The sequence below is a fragment of the Apostichopus japonicus genome, chromosome 18 (genome assembly GCF_037975245.1).
Source record: "Apostichopus japonicus isolate 1M-3 chromosome 18, ASM3797524v1, whole genome shotgun sequence".
NCBI classification, from domain to species: Eukaryota; Metazoa; Echinodermata; class Holothuroidea; order Aspidochirotida; family Stichopodidae; genus Apostichopus; species Apostichopus japonicus.
In genome coordinates this window covers 17,271,018-17,290,313 of record NC_092578.1, presented here as the reverse complement: position 1 = coordinate 17,290,313, position 19,296 = coordinate 17,271,018, and the positions used below count along the sequence as shown (strand labels likewise).

Here is a 19,296-nt window from a genome sequence, read left to right as displayed (position 1 = left end):
CGGTGTTGTTATTTTCTATCGCAAGGGGACTTGCTGTGGTCGTCATTGTTTTATCATTATCAGCAAATGTGCCCTTTGGTGTCTCTTCCTTTTGGTTATTTTCAGGAAGACTTCGCTGGCGATTCTTGTTTGCCAACGAATCATTCGTAGCTGTTAATTTAATCATTTCGCCGGTGTTTCTGGCTGCAACTCCGATGATGTCATGATTTTCTGACAAATCAATTACGGAGTCGGTGTCGCTTTCGTCATCAGACACGTCATCGATGTCGTCATAGTGGTAATCGTCGATGGCGTTAAGCGTAAAAAGTGCTGGAACAACGAACTGTTGCTGGGGGTTCTTGTGGTGGTTACAACCCTTGTTCCAGTAGGAGACATGGTGGTTTGAAGCCTCCGTAGGTCGAGGTAACTGTTGTTGTTGTTCGTCCTCGATGGTGTCGGTACCGTGTGTCGTCAATGAGTGACGTATGGCGGCCGAGATGTGATCCTGCAGATGTTTAGGATCACCAGTGGGGTCATCCAATTCAAGAGGAAGGGATCTGAATAGACAAGAAAATATATCCCACGTTATAGTTATTTGCTAACATAACCCTCTAATCTCTTCCACCGTCCGCCCCTCCCCCTCTCTCTCTATCTATATTTACACTGATATTTATAATTATATGATATTTACTGTGTAAAGTAACATTTAGCTTGGACTTTGTTGCTACTTTGATACTCAAATATCTGAGCACATCTTGAGAAACTCCACCCTAACACGACGCCTACCAAAATTTCACTGCAGTTGTACACAGCCTAGCCTACTTTGCATAACAGAATCTGCGCTGATAACATTCTTGTTAATTGTTGATGCTCATTACCGGTATCTTTAACAATGAAAAGAAATATCCCATAAGCAGGGAAACGGAGCCCTGTCCCCCCCCCCCCTACACCCATCATTTAAACAAAATTAAAAGTGTCCCTCTTCACAAAGTAAAGGTTTTCCACCTTTCTAAGTGTAGAATTTTGTTGAAGTTCCCCTTCGCTGAAAACTTGATAAAAATAATTAAATCGTGCCTTTTTGTTTAAAAAGAAGTCAATACAGGAATTTATGGTGCATATTGCACCGAGAATGAAAGTTGTGAAGAAATTGAGTGGTTTGCCCCTTAAATCAAAGTCACATGTCCCACTTCCCGTTGATGTTTGTGCCCATCAACCAACCATTTTCCACCGCTTCTGTTCATAAGGGTTCACACCGAACATTGCTGTTCCTTAATTATCTTTGTTTGAAGCCAAATAGGGCAAAATAATGACACGAAGCAGCTACCTAAACTATAGTACGTTCGTAATCTCTAATATATGAAAGTAAATAATAGTGGAGAGCAAAACATTGACCTCCTGACCTAAATAACTAACTTTACGTATGATTAAGATAAAAAAAACTAAATAATTTAAACTATAACAGAAATGTTTCAGTTACACTTAAATTCAGTCTAATACAATTTGTGTTATTACGAACCTTGTAGTTGGCATAATCAATACGTATGCAATCTGAATACCAGGTTGCTCACCCACTGCGCATCACGCAAACAAAAGTAGAATTCGTTAATCTTTCAGAAGTACCATACCCATGCTTCATATGTGTTACCAAATTTAAAGCAAAGGGTTAGAAAACAACTCACCTTCCGTTAAGATTGGATTCAGTGTTCATTTCGTGAACTAACTTTCGATAACTTTGGAAAAACTTTCCGAATAACTTTGCGTAAACTCTATAGAGATCTGCTAAGTAGTGCTTGTTGATACAAACTAAGGTTCGTCGCCACGAAAATATCTTTACTTGGTGTTTTCATTGTGACGTTATATGCTGCTGATATCGCGTTAACTTTTTCCTAATGCCCGATTGGCTAGTTACCTGTTACGTAACTAATATGTAAATACAACGCGCGCATGGTGTATCCATTCAATGTGCTTGACGTCGTTATGATGCGCAATTTTCATCGCCGATGATTAGCTCACAATGATACAATTACGCACACGGGCTATTTTCTGAGGAGAATATACTACGTCATCGTGTACGAACTGCTATGCGCATTACAGAGAAGAAAAGAGGGCGGGCTGTAACGATCTACATAAATATAATAGATAGCTCAGAAACTTCTGAAAGGCAACGCATTTCGAGTCAATTATGCAAGAGTTAGATATGTAAATTGCTATTTTTGAATATCGTATATTCACTGACATGCTCGCGTTCAGATTTGTGTTTTTAGGTTGAAAATATTTTAGGAGTAGGCCTATATCGACCTGGCCCTTTATTTACTAACAGTAAGGCGCATATTTGCCAATTCAGTAGTGTACAATTACGGTTCTGAAACAGAGGGAAAATTGCTACGGCACACACAGGAAGTTTTGCCAAAACGAGCACTTGTGAACAGAAAGTAGTATTTGAGTGCCTTGATCATGTGGTCTGTGTGCAGAGTCAATTTTAAAGGATGACTTTAGGCAAATTATAGTCTAGATATGTCGTATGTCCAAGAAGAAAGAGAGAACTGCCTCCGTTGCTATCATTGTTCTGGTTTTCAATATATTCACCTTTAAAAGATGTTATATTTCTGGAAAGCATAAAACATGGCAGAGAAATACAATATGCACTGAGCGCAGCGTCTCTTAACAGTCTAGAACAAATCAAACTGCATTATGTGCCTCAAGGTACACTTCAAATGAATGGTGTTGTGGATCAAGAGATGAACTAACGATAAAGTTGTTGCCTAATTTAATGTCCCGTTTTGCGTCCCATTGTCGCATAACCTTCTACATTTCATGCCAAGGACAAACTCCTGATCTTTTATTACACCGCACTGAGTGACTGGGAGTTACAGGACAGAAGCTCAACAGAAAACGGTAGCTATTTTCTTGGCCTAGGATAGACCCCTATACCAAAATGAGCTACATTGGGCTGTTAGTTGGGAGCCCTTCCCTGCTTTCAGTGGTTATCGTTTCTTTGATTTTCATTGTTGGCTTAGGTTTATTCTTTTCTGGCAAATTCGGTTCTAAGCCTCCGAGTAAGAATCCGTTTGCTGAGGACTGCGTGCGACCACCTCAACCTGTAGTTATCGATCAACATGTTCGAGATAAAGTTATAAAACAAGGTAACGATACTTGGTACTTTCTTAATCTTATATTCGATTAATATTTCTGGTGAAAAACGTTCATTTAATGTTATTGCAATGTTTATTCCAATAAATATACCTAAAACATTTGAAGTGACAAGTTTTGGCTAAGGCTACAAACATCATACACTAGGCTACAGCATAGCACTGAACTACAGACCGTACAGTAAATAGTAGGGCTAGTATGCCTAGACTGCTACTGTGTCAGAGCAGAGGCTAGAATATCTAGCCTACTGTATGTTACGGCCTAGTCTTAACTTAGGTTAGAAATAGTGTTGATGTAAACTGGGCATGGGCTTTATATATGAGGTGTATGGATGACACAAACCAGGGACTAAAAGCTAAACATTAAATTATATTTTGTCAAAATTGCCCAAAGTGTGGTGAAACACATTAACTTACAAGTTACATTTTCAAGCCTAGGTCTAGTTACTTTTCTTTTTCTGTGACAAATTGAGATCTCTTGACAAAGTAATTTTCAACCTAGGCTTTTGTAATTGTGGCAATCAACTTGCCACTAAGCAGTACTTTATTTATCAAATAAACGGCTGGTACACAGTAATGTGCAGTACTGTAGTACTATTATAAATTTTGTTTGCAATATCCCTTTTTTTCTCCCGCTTTAACAATACAAAAATTCCCTTTCATTTAATTTGACTAAATATCGCTTCTCTTCTTCCAGGTTTTACGAGTAACAAAGTCCCCGAAAATCTGGATGCGGTCATCGTTGGCAGTGGTATTGGTGGCTTGGCCATGGGCGCAATCATGGCCAAAGCTGGCAAGAAAGTGCTCGTCCTGGAGCAGCACGACCAATCAGGAGGCTGCTGCCATTCCTTCATCGAGAAAGGGTTCGAGTTTGATGTCGGTAAGGGACCCAAAACAACTGTTATACTGTAGTACACCAAGAGCACATATGTATGTTTGCTTATACAGTAGCAACAGTATTGTGTCTGAATGGAGTACATGGACTTGAAACTTTTAATAATTAAAAAAAAAAGACCAAAAATTCAATTCATACATTCATCAATTGAATGGATTTCATGTTTTAATGTTGGGAAGTAGCAGAATAGCATGAGAAATTGAAAATATGATTTTTGCTCAAAAAAAAAAGAAAATTTACAATTGTTTATTGCTTGATATCATGTTCGATTATTGAACTCTTAGCGGAAATTTGTGTTGTGACCTAACTGAAGGTTTTCAACACTTTGTATGTGAAGCTAGTGATGATTAAGTTACTCCATTGTAATGTCATGTGACATGTACTACTAGTAGCAAGGAATATACCCCCTGTTTCTAGTGAAGCCAAACCGAGTGTGAAGCTGTTTCTGTGTTGGAGACACGAAATACTTCTAAATGTGGTCGACTGGAGTGTTGCTAAATTTATATTGCGTGGAACAGTTGAAATAATATTCCCCACAGATTACAGGCACGGAAGATCAAAAATACAACAGAATTGCTTACAAATACCTGTAATTTGTTGCAAAAAAATTGTTTTGTTTAGAGTTTTCAAGGAAAATCAAATTAACCATTTACGTTTCATTTTATTTTAAAACGTTTACAAAAGGACATTTTAATTGTCATCCTTTCAAGGCATTCATTACTGTGGTGAATTGGGAGAGGGCACATTGACCCGAGTGCTTATCGATCAGCTGACAGATGGTCAACTCGTCTGGGAGAAGGTGGATGAAATCTATGACATCGTAGCCATCGGGGAAGCTGGAAAGAAGAAATACTACGAGATGAAATGTGGACCGAGGCAGGTTTTCCGAGACAACTTGGTCAGACAGTTTCCAGATGATGTGAAGGCCATCGACAAGTTTATGGCTCTGCTGAAGGTACGGTGTTTTCAATTAGACATTTCTCTCGTAGCTAGGCATGAACATGTGAGGGTAAAAGCTTCACAGAGGAGAGAAAAGAAGGTTTCAAGGGAGAGGAATGGCTGTTTTTCTCCTTTGTTTATTTAATTGGAAGTGAAATTAGTATGCACTTTAATATTCAGGCATGAGCTTTTTCCGCGAATTCCCGGAATATCCATGGATTCTTTTCTACCTCGGGGACAAAAACTATTATCCTAACACACTGTAGCATACACAATCTGGAGCCTACACTGCAATTTTTGCAAAGTTTTTTTTTACCCCAGGCTCATCCCTGAATATTCCTGGCCTGATTTACACTCTAACAATTTGTTAAACCTGCATGAGTCTTATTCGTTTCTTTTTTAATACCCGATTTAAATAAATGGTCGCTCACAGTATGTGTACCTGATTTGGAGCTGTATGGCTTTTAATTAGAACTCCCAAGTACCCTTCACTAGCAGTAATACTACTGTGGTTCCATATTGCAAGAGACCACTTATTAAAACAAACTTGTGCCTCAGTATTATCTCTCCATTGTGTATGCAACCTGATAAGTTATGTAAATAACATAAGATAAAAAAAACACCAGAACATCACATATGATGTGTTCTAGTAAGTTCAACAGACTTTTGAAGTGTTTTGAGGTTTACCAGGGTTAGTGGTTTTGTTTGTTCTTAATCGGTAATACATTCCTGCAATGTTATACACGAAAAACAACTGTGATGTTACATTAGCTGTTAGTCCACTGATTAAACTGTATAACAGCTTCAGTATCAAACAACCGAAATACCGAATCATATTCTGTGTCCAAATGACATTAATTTGGCAAAGTTACAATGTGAATTTAAAAAAAAAGGGTTCTGTGAGGAGATTACAGTGAACTTACTACAAAGCGATGTTAATTTTTAAAAGTCCCCAGCCAGTTGGGAAAATTACCCAATGCTAATTACCACTCAATACTGTCCTCATATGTCATGCTTTATTGCACTCGTACTGATAGAACATATAGTTGGTAACTTTGATATGATTGAAACATGATAAGCATACTGCGTATACTGTCAGTACTAGTGCTTTGAAGCAGGACATAAAAGAACAGGGTTTAAAGAAATTGTCCCAACAAATTAACAAAAACTGAGTTGTTAATAATACTCATTTGCCCCAGAGAAATGATGCAAAAATGAAAGTGAATGACAACAGTTGTTTGTTTACAATTACATGTTATGAATATTATAGAATGTTATGTTCCTGGTCATTTTTAATTGAAAATTGGTCATCAAATCCTGCAAATCAGAAATGTTAGGCTTTTAGAAAGATTCTACCATGACATCTTTAGCAGCTCTTAAAAGAAACTTAGCAGGCACTTGGAAGAACTTTACGACTGTTTGTTTTTGGAATGTCCTCATTACGTTAGTACCCACTTCATTGAGGTTCATTGGTTCATTGAGGAGTCATGTGGTGATGTCAAAGTTGTTTAGGTACTGTTATTTGATCAGCTTCTATTAATAAGCAATAAGCCACGACAGAAGTCCATACACAATTACTTTTTCAGGAAATTAATCGTTATCTCTTTAGTCCTGTTACCTATCAGACACTTCAAGGTTGATACCATCTTACCCCTTTGGACCTTCGTACTCTGTGTTGCTTCCTACCTCCCTCTTTCCTTTGTTTTAAAGTTGTTTATGAAATCTTATTTTGTTGATTGGTACTCTGTTAGATTGACAATTGCTGACATATCTTAAAATAAAAATCTATAAAAAACAAAACATAGAAAGGCATGACAATAATCTATACTGACTAGTAAGTAGTCTTGAGATAAGTTTTGTACAAAATCAGATCAGAGGTTGATGGAAATGAAGTTAGAAATTTAACGTGTATTTTGGGTATTTTACATCGTAGAAAGGGTCATTTTAAGCCTGTTGTACGACTCTTTCGTTTATTTGAACTTTTCCGCAATCTCATTCCTAACAATTTGCCGGATCCTGATGTAAAAATCATTCATATTTCATTTTTTTCTGGTTTTCCAAGAATAATAATCTGTTAGCTCTTGTCAAAGGCAATTCTTAAATAACAAAGTCTGGACTGAAAATGTAATCTACCAAATTTTGATATTGATATAGATCTGTTCTCCTATTTCCAGCAATTAAGAGAAATGTTTGTACATTAGGCTTACTCCATGAATAGGGTTTAAGCTTGATACACACAAGACAACATTGATAATGATATTCCTTGTCACCTAGCAGAGCAACAATCCAGTCAGAGCACCTGCCGTGAACACCCATCCACGATTTACACATTGCAGGGTCATTGCAAGCCTATCATGAGACTTGCATGTGAAGTGTCATCAGGCATACAATTTTTACCTCTATAGCACACCAACAGAAAATTGCTCAAATTTGTGGCAAATTTTAATTCAAACATTTTGGACTGAACAACCAAGCAAGCCCTAATGAGTGCAACAATTAACTGTAGATGCTGTACGTCTCTTGTGCTTTTCTCCCTTCTGTGTGCACCTTTTGGTCTGCCAAGTTTTACAAATTGATGAGAAGTGAGTTCCCCCCTCCACCCAGCCCTCCCCCCACACCCATAGATGCTTTTATAGCCACTTATCCCTTCTCCATCTTGGATTGAAACATTTGGATGGATGAACGTGATTTTAAATTACTTAAATCGCGTCGGTTTCAGACGCAGGCTTCTTCACGTCTTTCCTACGATTGCCAGAAATTGGCAGGTAGAAATGCTAGGACCTGTTGCTTATTAAATAGCTCTGCTTTCATATTTCTCCACCACAGTGCTAACTTCCATTTCCATATATATATATATATATATTTTTCTTCCCTTTTTTTCCTTTTTCAGAAAGGCAAGGGCCAATTTTCTCGTTCAATAATTCTCAAGGTTCTTCCCAAATGGCTGAGTCAGGTACTGGTCTCGACTGGAATCATCCATCTGATCACCAGACAGTTTGTAGAAGCCAAGAAGTCATTGGACGAGGTGTTGGAGGATCTGACCGATAACAAGGACCTCAGGACAGTCTTTTCCTATTGCTTTGGTGATTTTGGTAAGTTTAATAAATAAAAAAATTAATTAAATAAAATATACAAAAACATGTTTTGTAATTGGAAGCACTATTGCTTTGGTGATTTTGGTAAGTTTAATAAATTAAATAAATTCTAAAATGAAGGGAGTACCTTATAGTATAGAAAAAGCATTCTTAAAAAAAATGAGCCAATATCAGTCAAAATCTAGTGCATGATATAATAAAGTAAACAAAATGGAGTAAAACTAGAAAAATAGGAGAGAAAGTAGGCCTTTAGGTGATGTGAATATTAATGTTTTAGAGGCATGGCACATGTATGAAAGGGCCTTAAGGTGGAGCATATTTTGTAAAACTGAAGTGAAAGACATTAAAAAGTTGCATTTTGTTTTGCCCTTGCCCGCTTTTTCGTTCTCGCCCCACAGTTTGCAGACGCGGTAGGTCTGCACGTTCAGTGCATGATTTATCCCTCCTGAGGCTTTGCTCTTATGTTATTACAAAAGTAATTTCACCTTTGACCTTAACCTTTTGACTCACCTCACCACCCACCAGGTACCCCACCAGACAAGTGCCCGTTCTTCATGCAGGCATCTCTTATGAATCATTTCATGTGGGGTGGTTATTATCCAAGGGGAGGAGCCAGCGAGATTGCATTCCACCTGATCCCGACCATCGAAAAGGCCGGTGGAAAATGTCTGGTGAGGGCACCAGTGACCGAGATCGTCCTGAACAAGGATGGTGCAGCAACAGGTTAGAGCAACGACACTTTCAAGTTGTTTTCCTTTTTTATTGACTTTTTTTGTTTATTAGTTTTTGAAATATTTCTGTTCCATGAAGCCCATTTAGACTGGTTTGTCTGGTTTTGAGTGGCTAATGTAAAGTAATAAGATTGTTGGTTAATGGAAAAACCCTAGAAAAGTTTCCTTCAACAACCTACACTTATAGGCTATTAATACAAGTATAATGGTATAAGTAGGAGGGCAAGGAGAATTCCCCTTGGTATGAGTACAACTTTAAGGACAAGGTTTAATGTGCAAGTACAGGTACATAATTTGCACTTGAAGCTGTGATAGATTATAGGGGGGGGGGTTAGGGGAGGGGGGCATAAGCAGTTGCAGAGAAACTTTTGAAATATTTATGGATAATATATCAGAATAAAAACTTACAATCATCTTTGAGGAATTCCTTGTCAAATTTTTGCCACTCTTTTACCACTTTAGTCTTTCCATATTAAGGGTAAGCTTTTATCCAGTGCAGTTTTTTAAGAATATTGTTTTGCGACAATTCTATTGTTCATATGAACGTTCAGATGAGAGAAGGAACAGTAAATAGTGTTGTTATATCCTAAGAGTTCCAGAATACCGCCAACACGCATGTATTGTCGTTAGCAGCCAATCGGAAGCCAGCATAATTGGGGTGGTATTTTATGACATGTTGTATTATGTTAGCACTGACTTTGCTGTCCGACAGCAGTGACCGAATAAACCATTACCTTTGATGCAACATTTATGCCATGTTTTGGTACATTTCCAGGTGTCGTTGTACGTAAGGGAAGCAACGATGTCACCATCAATGCACCCATGGTCATTTCCGATGCTGGAGTCTACAACACCGCTAAGTTGCTGTCACCAAACGTGACACCATCTGTCAGTAAGTTGTCATTGGGAGTTGTAGTCTTTACTGCAGGGGGGGGGGGAGGAGGGGGATTGGCCTACCAGATCACTGCCTTCAAACCAGTTTGCGGAACGCACCCAATCTGCGCTCGTTCATGAAAGATGCTAGTTTTGTCGGAGGCACTAAATATGTCGCTGGGTTCCGAGGCCACCAGCAATGCTGGTCGGTTCATCGAGCCTGTAGCAATTTTATGCCCATGTCGTCCCTGCTCTTGAGATAATGGTACAAAATAGTGGTTGGGCCTGGGATTTAGAGTATCCAATGTCGGGACACAGATGCAAGAGGACAGATTATGTCCTTGGAATAGTATAAAAGTACTGCTTCCTGGAAACAAGTTTAGTTGTCTTTCAGAACCAAACATAAAAACACTCTCAGCCACTTAATTGTTTTCTTGCTTCATTTTTGTCTAACCAAAGGAATATGTTTTTTATACCTAGAGTATGTATCACATAAGAGACCACACAGCAATATTATATGTGGAATACTTTATACCCAAAACATGTGAATGATATGTTTTGTGCTCTTTGGTCACAGGAATATCATTGGTACCATTACAAAAAGACACTTACATACACTGATTTAGCCAGGTCGATTCTCCAAACATTCCAAATGGTTGGCCTGGGGAAGGGATCTAAGGAGAAAGCTTCCAATCAGTAAACAAATAGTTCAACGTAAATCGGACTCGCTCTCATCTGAGAGCGGAGTTCGTAATCGGTATCGGAAGCCACGAAGACCGTGTGTGGATTTGAGAGGGGGATTGACCGGAAAGATTAATTCTTGGCAAAACTGAACCAAGTGATTACCTTAAATATACACCTGCGTAGAAATTGCTCATAAGACTTTATTTTGTGCGATTTTTTTTTTTGGCCAAAATGTCGCACAAATGTGGCCTGGCTAAATCAATGTTTACATATCACACGTGTCGTTGAGAAAAGCAATTGATCTGATGCGGAAGAAGACATCAAATTGTTTTGTCAGTTAGATACTAAATTTGAAAAAACAGGGTTCTGGGTATGTTCTCAAAACTATGCGACGACATGGCTAATTGTTTGGCCTGTATGATCCAATACCTTCGAAACGCTCTCCTTTGATTTCAGAGAATTTTGATGTTAATGAGAGAAAACTGATTGGTGGTATAGTCACATCTTTGCCAGACATTTCCTGTGGTGTCAAGAAATGTTACCATTTTATTAACACAGTGCACTACTATCTGCATTGAACTTTCTATACTATACCACATACTTTTTGGGAAAAAAAAATGCAAGTACATGTGTTGCCATGTGGTACTGTCATGATAATGTGTGCTTTACTATCATTATACTCGAAAACTTCAACCAAATAACCTTGGTCCAAAGTTGACCATTTTTAAGACAATGTTGACAGATTTCTGAATACTTTTCACAAAATAGTCATTCTGGGTAAAGTTTTCAACTTTTGTAAGTTAACTTTTCTTTGGGAGTTTAACTTTTATTTTTTGTCGTCCTCTCTTTTCTTTCTCTCCTCCTTTCTCTCAAGGTCAAGTGATCGGCAAGAGGGAGGAGGGTCTCCAGAACGGCTACGGAGGGTTCTCTCTCTTCGTCGGTCTGAAAGGAACCACGGAAGAACTGAATCTGCCTCGTAGACAGTGCTGGTCCTTCCCCAACAACGAGCTCAGCAAATCCTTCTGGAAGTACCTGAACCGATCCGTGGCCGAGGTCCTGGAGGGAGATGTGCCGTTGGTCTTCATCAGCTTTCCGTCGACCAAGGACTCGTCCTGGGATCAGAGGTACCCCGGTAAGTCTGGTGGGGTCCACCGTGGTAGACTGACGAGAAAAATTCACTCCGCATTGTCATACTGTGTAGTTCAGGCATGAGCTTTTTCCGCAAATTCGCAGAAAATCTGTATTCTTTTCTACCTCGGGGACAAAAACTATTATCCTAACACACTGTAGCATACGCAAACTGGAGCCTATACCGCAATTTTTGCAAAGTTCCGTGATTTTTTTTTTACCCCAGGCTCATCCCTGGACAGTTAACTTCAACCTCGCCGTCAGGCTCTCCCACAATTAACCTTTAAATATAGTCGTCGGCCTGTTTTTGCGACCCATATCTTTTAATTGTTGATTTTGAGACCTGTCTTTGGTAATCCTTGTCAAAAAGTTGTCAGGGGGGTAGGCATGATGTGGCATAATTTGAGGAAATGGTATTCGGTTGACGAAGTAAGTAATAGAAGAGGACTTTGGAAATATGGGGCAGGGTAAGGGTGTGGAGAGGGAGGAAGGAGGTTGGGGGAAGTGAGGTTCTGCCTAACATTAAAGACCAACTATGGAGACTTTTCGATGAACATAAAATCCCACCATTTTGCATGTATGTAATCCTTAACTCACTCCAATTACATTGCTGTAATTAACTTTACCAATTTCGGACGTTAAATACGTGAAAAATGGGAAGAAAAGTCAGCTTTTTATGAAACCTATTTCAGACATTCCTGAAACATTCCGAAGACATCAGGTGACCATGTGACGTCACTGTTTGTATACCTCACTCACAGCAATACTTTTAGTGTGTAAAGTTGTATACTTGAGCTGCCAAAAACATCAACGATATTACTCCTTTTCCCCCGAAATGCCACAATTCTGTGTTGTTGGAGGTTGCAGTTACACCTCACCCAACAAAAGCATCAGCTTTTTTAGATTTCCGAGTAAAAGAACCGACGTAAAACGCCGCAGACTTTGGATCAATTTTGTGAGATCCACGCGGAAAGATTTTTCAGCACCCGGAGTATCTCATGCCCATGAGTCCACATGCATGACGCTGCCTCTGTGTATGCTGCAAATGTCTCATTCTGCAAAAATTATATACTGTCGATAGCTGTGTCGGACATAGCTAATGTGAAATTGACCCTTTCAAGTCTCCTCGTAAACAAGCTCTGGACGTCCTTACATGTAACATTATATCACGCAATTGACAGTATAATATTTACCGTAAGAGATGACCGTGTATATACCGTGCCTAGGGTAGCATTGTTAGTAGGCCTACATGCAGTGAGTTACAACTCACAGCATGTGTAAATAGTCATATTAGGATTCATCGCATTTATCTATTTCATTTGTTGTATTCCAGTATCATGAGTTTGTGATACATTGTGTTATATTGTCCGTTATGTTTACTCCGGCATCTGCATGGTCCTAGAAGTTGAATAAAAACGGTTCTATGTAGCGATCGGACGTTTTATTTCATTAGTGACTGTCTTGTGATTGTGGGATGTTACTGGTCAAGGCCTGTTTCAACTAGACCTAACTCTATGGAATTACACAGAGTCACGGTAGTATTTCGCCCAGGATTGAACGAGAAACGTGGATTTGGATATTCACTGCTAAATTTGGTTTATTGAAAGGATACTTTTTCTGTGTTTGTACTTTTGGATATTAAAACGAGTAAGTACTATGTTCAGCTGAAGCTTAGTCATGTATATGCTACCCTGGTCGATTCGGGTCAGGGTCTTCTCGTAGTTGTTCGATTATGTTTAGTGTCTTTTTGGTAATTCGTTGACAGTAACGTAAGCCATTTTCCCGTCACATATCACGCATGAGGCATCTTTTGGGTCTATTCTTCTGTTCAGTTTACGGTATCTTGCGTTCAAATTGTATTACGGAATCGCCAAGCTGCTTGCATGTTCTACAGTATATTGTACCGTACGGACCTATTGACGCTCCGCTATGTAAAAGATGCTTCCATTTGAGTGGAACTTTTGCTAATAAAATAACCAATTTAACTAAAATTTCTTCTCAAAATTGTCTTAAAACTATTTGTTTACCTTCATGTGTTCTTGTTTTAAGCTAACAGCTTTTCAAACGCTCGAAATTGGAAGTCAAATACAGTACAATTGTTCGCTATCTGTGTATAAACAGTGCCTATATCAGCGTTTGATTTTCGCGGTATACAAACATTGACGTCACACGGTGACCAGCGGCTCCTTTGGGTCAATCTCTGTTTTCAGACATTCCAGAGGTTCATGTCACGTGACTACCCAAAATGTCCATTTTCGTGGTCTTTTTTGATGGGTTATAGTAGGTTTTCGAAGATTATTTTTTACACATGTTGATTATGGGTATGTTAACTCCCAAATTAATGGAAAATCCCCCCCAAAAAATTTGTCTCCATAGTTGGTCTTTAAATAACACCAATTTTGGTGATGTCACCCTGAATTTTGTGACAAGGTAAAGGTTGGTGTCAAGGGTAAAATCTTGGTGCTTATCAGTGTCTTTCAAAGTGGAACTTAAAAATTTAAACATTCATAAAATAATTTTATATCGCAAATGATTTTTTTTGTTTCGTCATGTAAGCTTTTGCAAGGACGTTCAGTTGAAACTGCAGCGATTACATTTGGCAATGACCTTAACTCGGAAAAGTTTGTACTTTTGTTATGAATTTGCGAGTTTGTCACAAGGGTATTTATAAAGTGAAAGATCACGGTTTACTGTTATTAAAAAAAAAATCATATTTTTTTTTAATTTTTAATTTAATATTCGTAATGAGGTCCTTTGTTTTCAGATGCACATAAAGTGGGTGCATGCGGTATGTTAACTATTAACGAAGGACTTTGCAATGTATCTTACCTTGACTCCATCTATTGTTACATGATTAAAAAAGTACATGGACTCTGCTCTTTTTTTCTGGATTGTTAGCAGATGTTAGGGAACTCTGGTCTGGTGCAAGTCTGTGAATGCACTTTTGGGGTCACGTAATCTGCTCAAAACTTTGTTTCAGGATTTGGGAAAGTGAAAAATACATTTATTATACAAGGCCGATACTTTTCCATTTTTTGTGTATTTTTTTGCTATTCTAAGATAGAATAACAAAAAAATAAAAATTTGACCACATTTCTATTGACTCTGTAGCGATAACTCAACTTATGTACTATGTTAATGGCCCACACAGAAAATATAGCTAACCCTAAGTTGAAACAGCAGGGCAATAGTTAAAAATATGTTAAAGATTTAAACTCTTTCTAATAAAGTCTGAAGTTCCAGTGTAGTTAATTTGAAAGTAAGAAATGTGGTCCAGTTAAATGTGTTGAATTGTTTTGCAAGGTACAACAGACACGGGCTATATGATTCACAACACAGGTGAGGTGGTGGACAGGGTGTGGCAAGCTTTTAACCCTAAACTATAAACATGTTGAATACTTGGTACTGGTTGATTTCAGTTGTTTGACTGATAATTTTGTTCTTATCCAGGATGAATGACTGATATTTTCTTTTATCATATCCAGCGTAAATGCTCGATATGCGTTATTCTTGATATCCAGCATAAAAGTCACACACCTTTCACAACAGTGTTATGTATATTCTTGAGGTCGCATAATCAAATTCAGTTTTGAAATGTGTCTTCCTTTATTATTTGCTGCATTGTCCATCCTTTTTTAACATGACCAGCCAATTTTCTCGTAAAACCCTGTAAAATGTTGTATGTTTGAGACTCCATTCTGACTTTCTGCTTCACCTCGCTCAGGTAAATCTGTCTGTACGGTGGTGACCCTCGTCAACTGGGACTGGTTTCAGGAGTGGGAAGAGGAGAGAGTCATGCACAGAGGAGACGGCTATGTCTCCGTGAAAGATGCCATCGCCAAGAAGATGTGGGAGCAAGTTCTTCATATTTACCCTCAACTTGCGGACAAGGTAATCTGTCTCGTAACTTAACTTGCTTTTACACTTGCTTTCCGTGGACAAGGTAATCTGTCCTGTAACTTAACTTACTTTTACACCTGCTTTCAGTGGACAAGGTAATCAGTCTCGTAACTTTACTAGCTTTTACACTCTCTTCCTTAAGACAACGTAATCTGTCTCGTAACTTAACTTGCTTTTACACCCGCTTCCTTAAGACAACGTAATCTGTCTCGTAACTTAACTTGCTTTTACACCTGCTTTCAATGGACAAGGTAATCAGTCTCGTAACTTTACTAGCTTTTACACTTGCATCCCGTGGACAATGTTATCTGTCTCGTAACTTAACTAGTTTTTACACTTGCTTCCTGTGGACAAGGTAATCTGTCTCGTAGCTTAACTTGTTTTACACCTGCTTCCCGTGGACGAGGTAATCTGTCTCGTAACTTAACTTGTTTTACACCTGCTTCCCGTGGACAAGGTAATCTGTCTTGTAGTTAAGTTAACCTGCACCTGCTTCCTTGGAAGGTATTTTACTTTGCTTGGTAGAAGTTTGAGTAGATATTACAGAACTGTCAAAAATATAACTAAAAAAGGAAAAACACAAGTGTGTTTAGTTTTTTAAAGTTGGTTGCAATGTTAGCATATTTAGCAATTTTTTTTTGGGGGGGGGGGGCACTTTGTTGTCCTTCTCTGAGTCATCATTAATCCCTCCGGATTATAGCTTACCAAAAGTCGGTGAACATAGACGAGAACCTTCAGGAAGGTTCTGCCCTGGGAATTATTCCCAGACATTGAGGCAGGTTTAAACCAGGAAATAACAAATTTCTCTCCAAAGCAAAACGATATTGAGGTAGGCGGTAAAATAAACATTTTGAAGGTCAAACATTTAGCGAGTCATACACAGACATGTGTTTTTTGAAGTTTGCATGGAAAGAGTGTCATTATGGGGAGAATCTTGCACAGAGTCACAGGGTTGTCTCTAGAGGGATAATTTGTTGCATTGTGTCATATTATTTTTATGTTTTGTGTGTCGGTCATCGAGTTTTGCTCCGGCAGTATTTGTCCGTCAGTCTCCGTAGATGATGAGTGTGATATAAATTATGATATTATTATGATTTTGATCTACTGATTTGACCAGGCAATCTTTCTGCTGTATGATAATAAGCAAGAGAAGTAATAAAGTCTCTCTGTTTATATCGCAGGTGGAATATTTTGATTCGGGCAGCCCGTTGACCAACTGTTACTACATCCGCGCCGACAAGGGTGAGATGTACGGGCTTGACCACAACAAGGAGAGGTTCTCGGCAGAGGCATCGGTAGCGCTCCATCCACAGACCGCCGTGCCAAACCTTTACCTGACCGGTAAGACTTAAGGGCATCCAGAAGATGGGGGGTGAGGGGGGGCTGGGTGGGGGGTACGATTGTAAGGTTGCCATAGTAAAATGGATATACTTCTCCCGTCCTGTATTGTAATGGGGTCATAACTTGATCCACTGATTTGTAAATGATGAAGTATTTTTTTGCTAAGGAGATATGACCGTGACTGGAGTCAATGTCAGGAAAACACTGGTAAGGCCTTGACCTCACCATGGAATGATGTGAGTGGTTACAACTTTTCTCTTCCCCTCCACCTCCCCCCACTTCTTCCCACCAACCTCCACACCTTGAAAAGAACAAACTTGGTCAAGTTTGAGAGGAGGGGCACTATTGTGCCCGTTACTGTTGCAAGCTACTTAGAGAAACAAAAAGCCCAAAAATGACAAATGAATGCTTGAAAATAAGATCACAATCCTTTGGAGAAGAAAAGTAGCCAAGAAATCACAAGTTTTTAAACCACGACCTCAAACTAGAGTGTCCTTCTTACGTTCCTACTCCTTCTGTGCCGTAACCTCTGGGCTGTACCTTCGTTGGCTGTAGAGTATGACGCACACACAGACGCACACACAGACTCACATACCCATGCATCCGTGTTGCCGGAAAGACATGTAACATTTGGCAATGAAGTAGGCTAACACTTTTCTCAGTTGTCTGTCGTCCTTGAGCTAGGCTCGGCCTTGAAATAGAAACTTCTCTTGATTTCTATGTCTCGCTAGATCTGTCTCTATGGTTATATCTGAACACATTTCCTCTCCAGTCAGTCACGGCGGATTTCTGAAGGCTACATCGCGTCAATGTCACCGCCGTTAGAAAAGGAGAGGGATTGCTTGTCAGTCACTGTCGAAATCAGTTTTAAGAATGCATAATTTTAAGAAGTCTGTGATATAAAGAAAAAAGAGACAGATTTGATAAGAAAGAGAATTTAGGTTTTTTTAATTCTGGAAGGAAAAAAGGGGAAAACCAAGACTTTATCGCTGAACATTATATATCAATACCCCAATATCAATACCCCAACAAAAGTTTCGGAACCAAACAGAAAAGGTAACTGCTCGTTTAAAATAACCTTCCTCTGGTGACAAAATCCAGGAAAGAGGTTGGAGTTTGCTCAATTGGTAACCTAACTTGTTTTTCTTTCTTCAGTAATACTCAGGTAAACTCAGTTCAAACAGAACCATCGATTCAGAGTAAAGCTGAAAATCTCCTACCTCACTTCGGGTCATATTAAATTTGACAACGAAACGCATTTTTTTGTGATGCTATTTAAAAATGTAGAAAACCTCAAAATACTATTTTTAGTTCCCTCATGATTATGCATGACGGTATGACATTGCACAGCCAGTTGGGACAGTTTCCTAATGCTAATACCTGTCTAAACTGTACTCCAATATCATGCTTCAAAGCACTGGTATTGACAGTACAAACAGTTCCTAACCTTGATCTGATAGAAACATGATATATTCATACTGCTCATACTGACAATACAAGTGCTCTGAAGCGGGACATGACACTACAGTATAGAAAAAAATTGTCCCAATTGGGTGCATTGCAAGAACCACCAGTTGCTTTAAATCGGAGAAAATTCTGTACATGTCTCACAAGTTTGCTGGAGAGTTTTGTTTTTCACTGATCAGAAATTATTCAGAAAATTTGTGGTTTTGAATTCACAGGCCAAGATGTGTTGACTTGTGGATTCTCCGGGGGTCTGTATGGGGCTCTGTTTGCATCCTGCCACACCCTCAACAGGAACGTTGTATTCGACGCCATCAGTCTGAAGAAACGGCTCAAGAAGCAGAACAAGACCAAGAGTAATTAACTAGGGCTTTCACCATTAATATGCAAAATATGGTAATTTAATGCAAAAGAAGATAAATTTGAATAATTGCGATTACAGCAAAGTAATAATTAATATCTTTGTCTTGAAATGATGAGAAGTTATAAAAATAATAAACAAAGAATAGAAGATCGATTGTCATTGCAGCAAAGCAAACTATTAAAACAATTTTTTTGGGGGGGGTGGGGGGGTCATGAAATAATGACAAACAAGCATAGTTTTTGGAACCAATGTCATAATTTATTTTCCATAGTGTGACATGGAATCTTTGGAACTTAAAATCGGACGAGGAATTTGTTTTTTCAAGAAACTTTAAAATTAATAAAACTACTAGTATGTGATTGGTACCATTGTCAAAATCTAAATAAACACATCGAAATTGAAGAGAACAAAAAATATCCTAGCCGACTGCTCATCTACTGTGAAAAGCCTGTGTAGGTGGAAAATATATCAAAGTTAGAAGGCCTGACGTTTCCATCCTAGCAGGATCTTCTTGATCAGAAGTAAAAAGCAACAAAAAGAGGGCGGAAAAAGTAGTGAAAAAAATGATACCTGAATTGAAGGGAGTCGTGAATGGGTGGGTCACTTGATGTATTTAATCACTACATGTTCCCATGGTTACAGTCTCAATTTCACTAACAGAGATTAGCCTGAAAAGTCGAAACATGAATGCACGTCAAATATTTTTGGCAGAGTAAGAAAAAATATTTGGATCTTTGAGTAAAATATGCTGGGG

General features: G+C 38.7%; 2 protein-coding genes across 2 annotated transcripts in view; both read left to right on the top strand.

Annotated features, from left to right (window-relative positions):
- LOC139958655 (uncharacterized) overlaps positions 1-18,827 on the top strand; it is a 234,684-nt gene extending 215,857 nt beyond the window's left edge. Inside the window, exon 3 of the transcript XR_011789833.1 lies at positions 18,814-18,827. The gene's annotated coding sequence lies outside the window, so the exon portion shown is untranslated. The remainder of the gene's footprint in view (positions 1-18,813) is intronic.
- LOC139958649 (all-trans-retinol 13,14-reductase-like) lies at positions 2,806-18,632 on the top strand. The gene is made up of 10 exons (XM_071955884.1): positions 2,806-3,122; positions 3,826-4,008; positions 4,734-4,978; positions 7,853-8,054; positions 8,583-8,780; positions 9,564-9,680; positions 11,220-11,477; positions 15,198-15,364; positions 16,555-16,714; positions 18,397-18,632. Exons 1-10 carry the CDS (start codon positions 2,915-2,917, stop codon positions 18,540-18,542), a joined length of 1,884 nt encoding a protein of 627 aa, XP_071811985.1. The 5' UTR covers positions 2,806-2,914; the 3' UTR covers positions 18,543-18,632.
- Positions 18,828-19,296: the final 469 nt, after the last annotated feature.

What these genes read in the sequence shown, in the direction of transcription:
- LOC139958649 (XM_071955884.1), top strand. Translation starts at nt 2,915, where the DNA reads ATGAGCTACATTGGGCTGTTAGTTGGGAGCCCTTCCCTGCTTTCAGTG. An exon ending in CTATTGCTTTGGTGATTTTG is followed by an intron (nt 8,055 to 8,582) that starts GTAAGTTTAATA and finishes ACCACCCACCAG; the next exon opens with GTACCCCACCAGACAAGTGC. An exon ending in CAAGGATGGTGCAGCAACAG is followed by an intron (nt 8,781 to 9,563) that starts GTTAGAGCAACG and finishes GTACATTTCCAG; the next exon opens with GTGTCGTTGTACGTAAGGGA.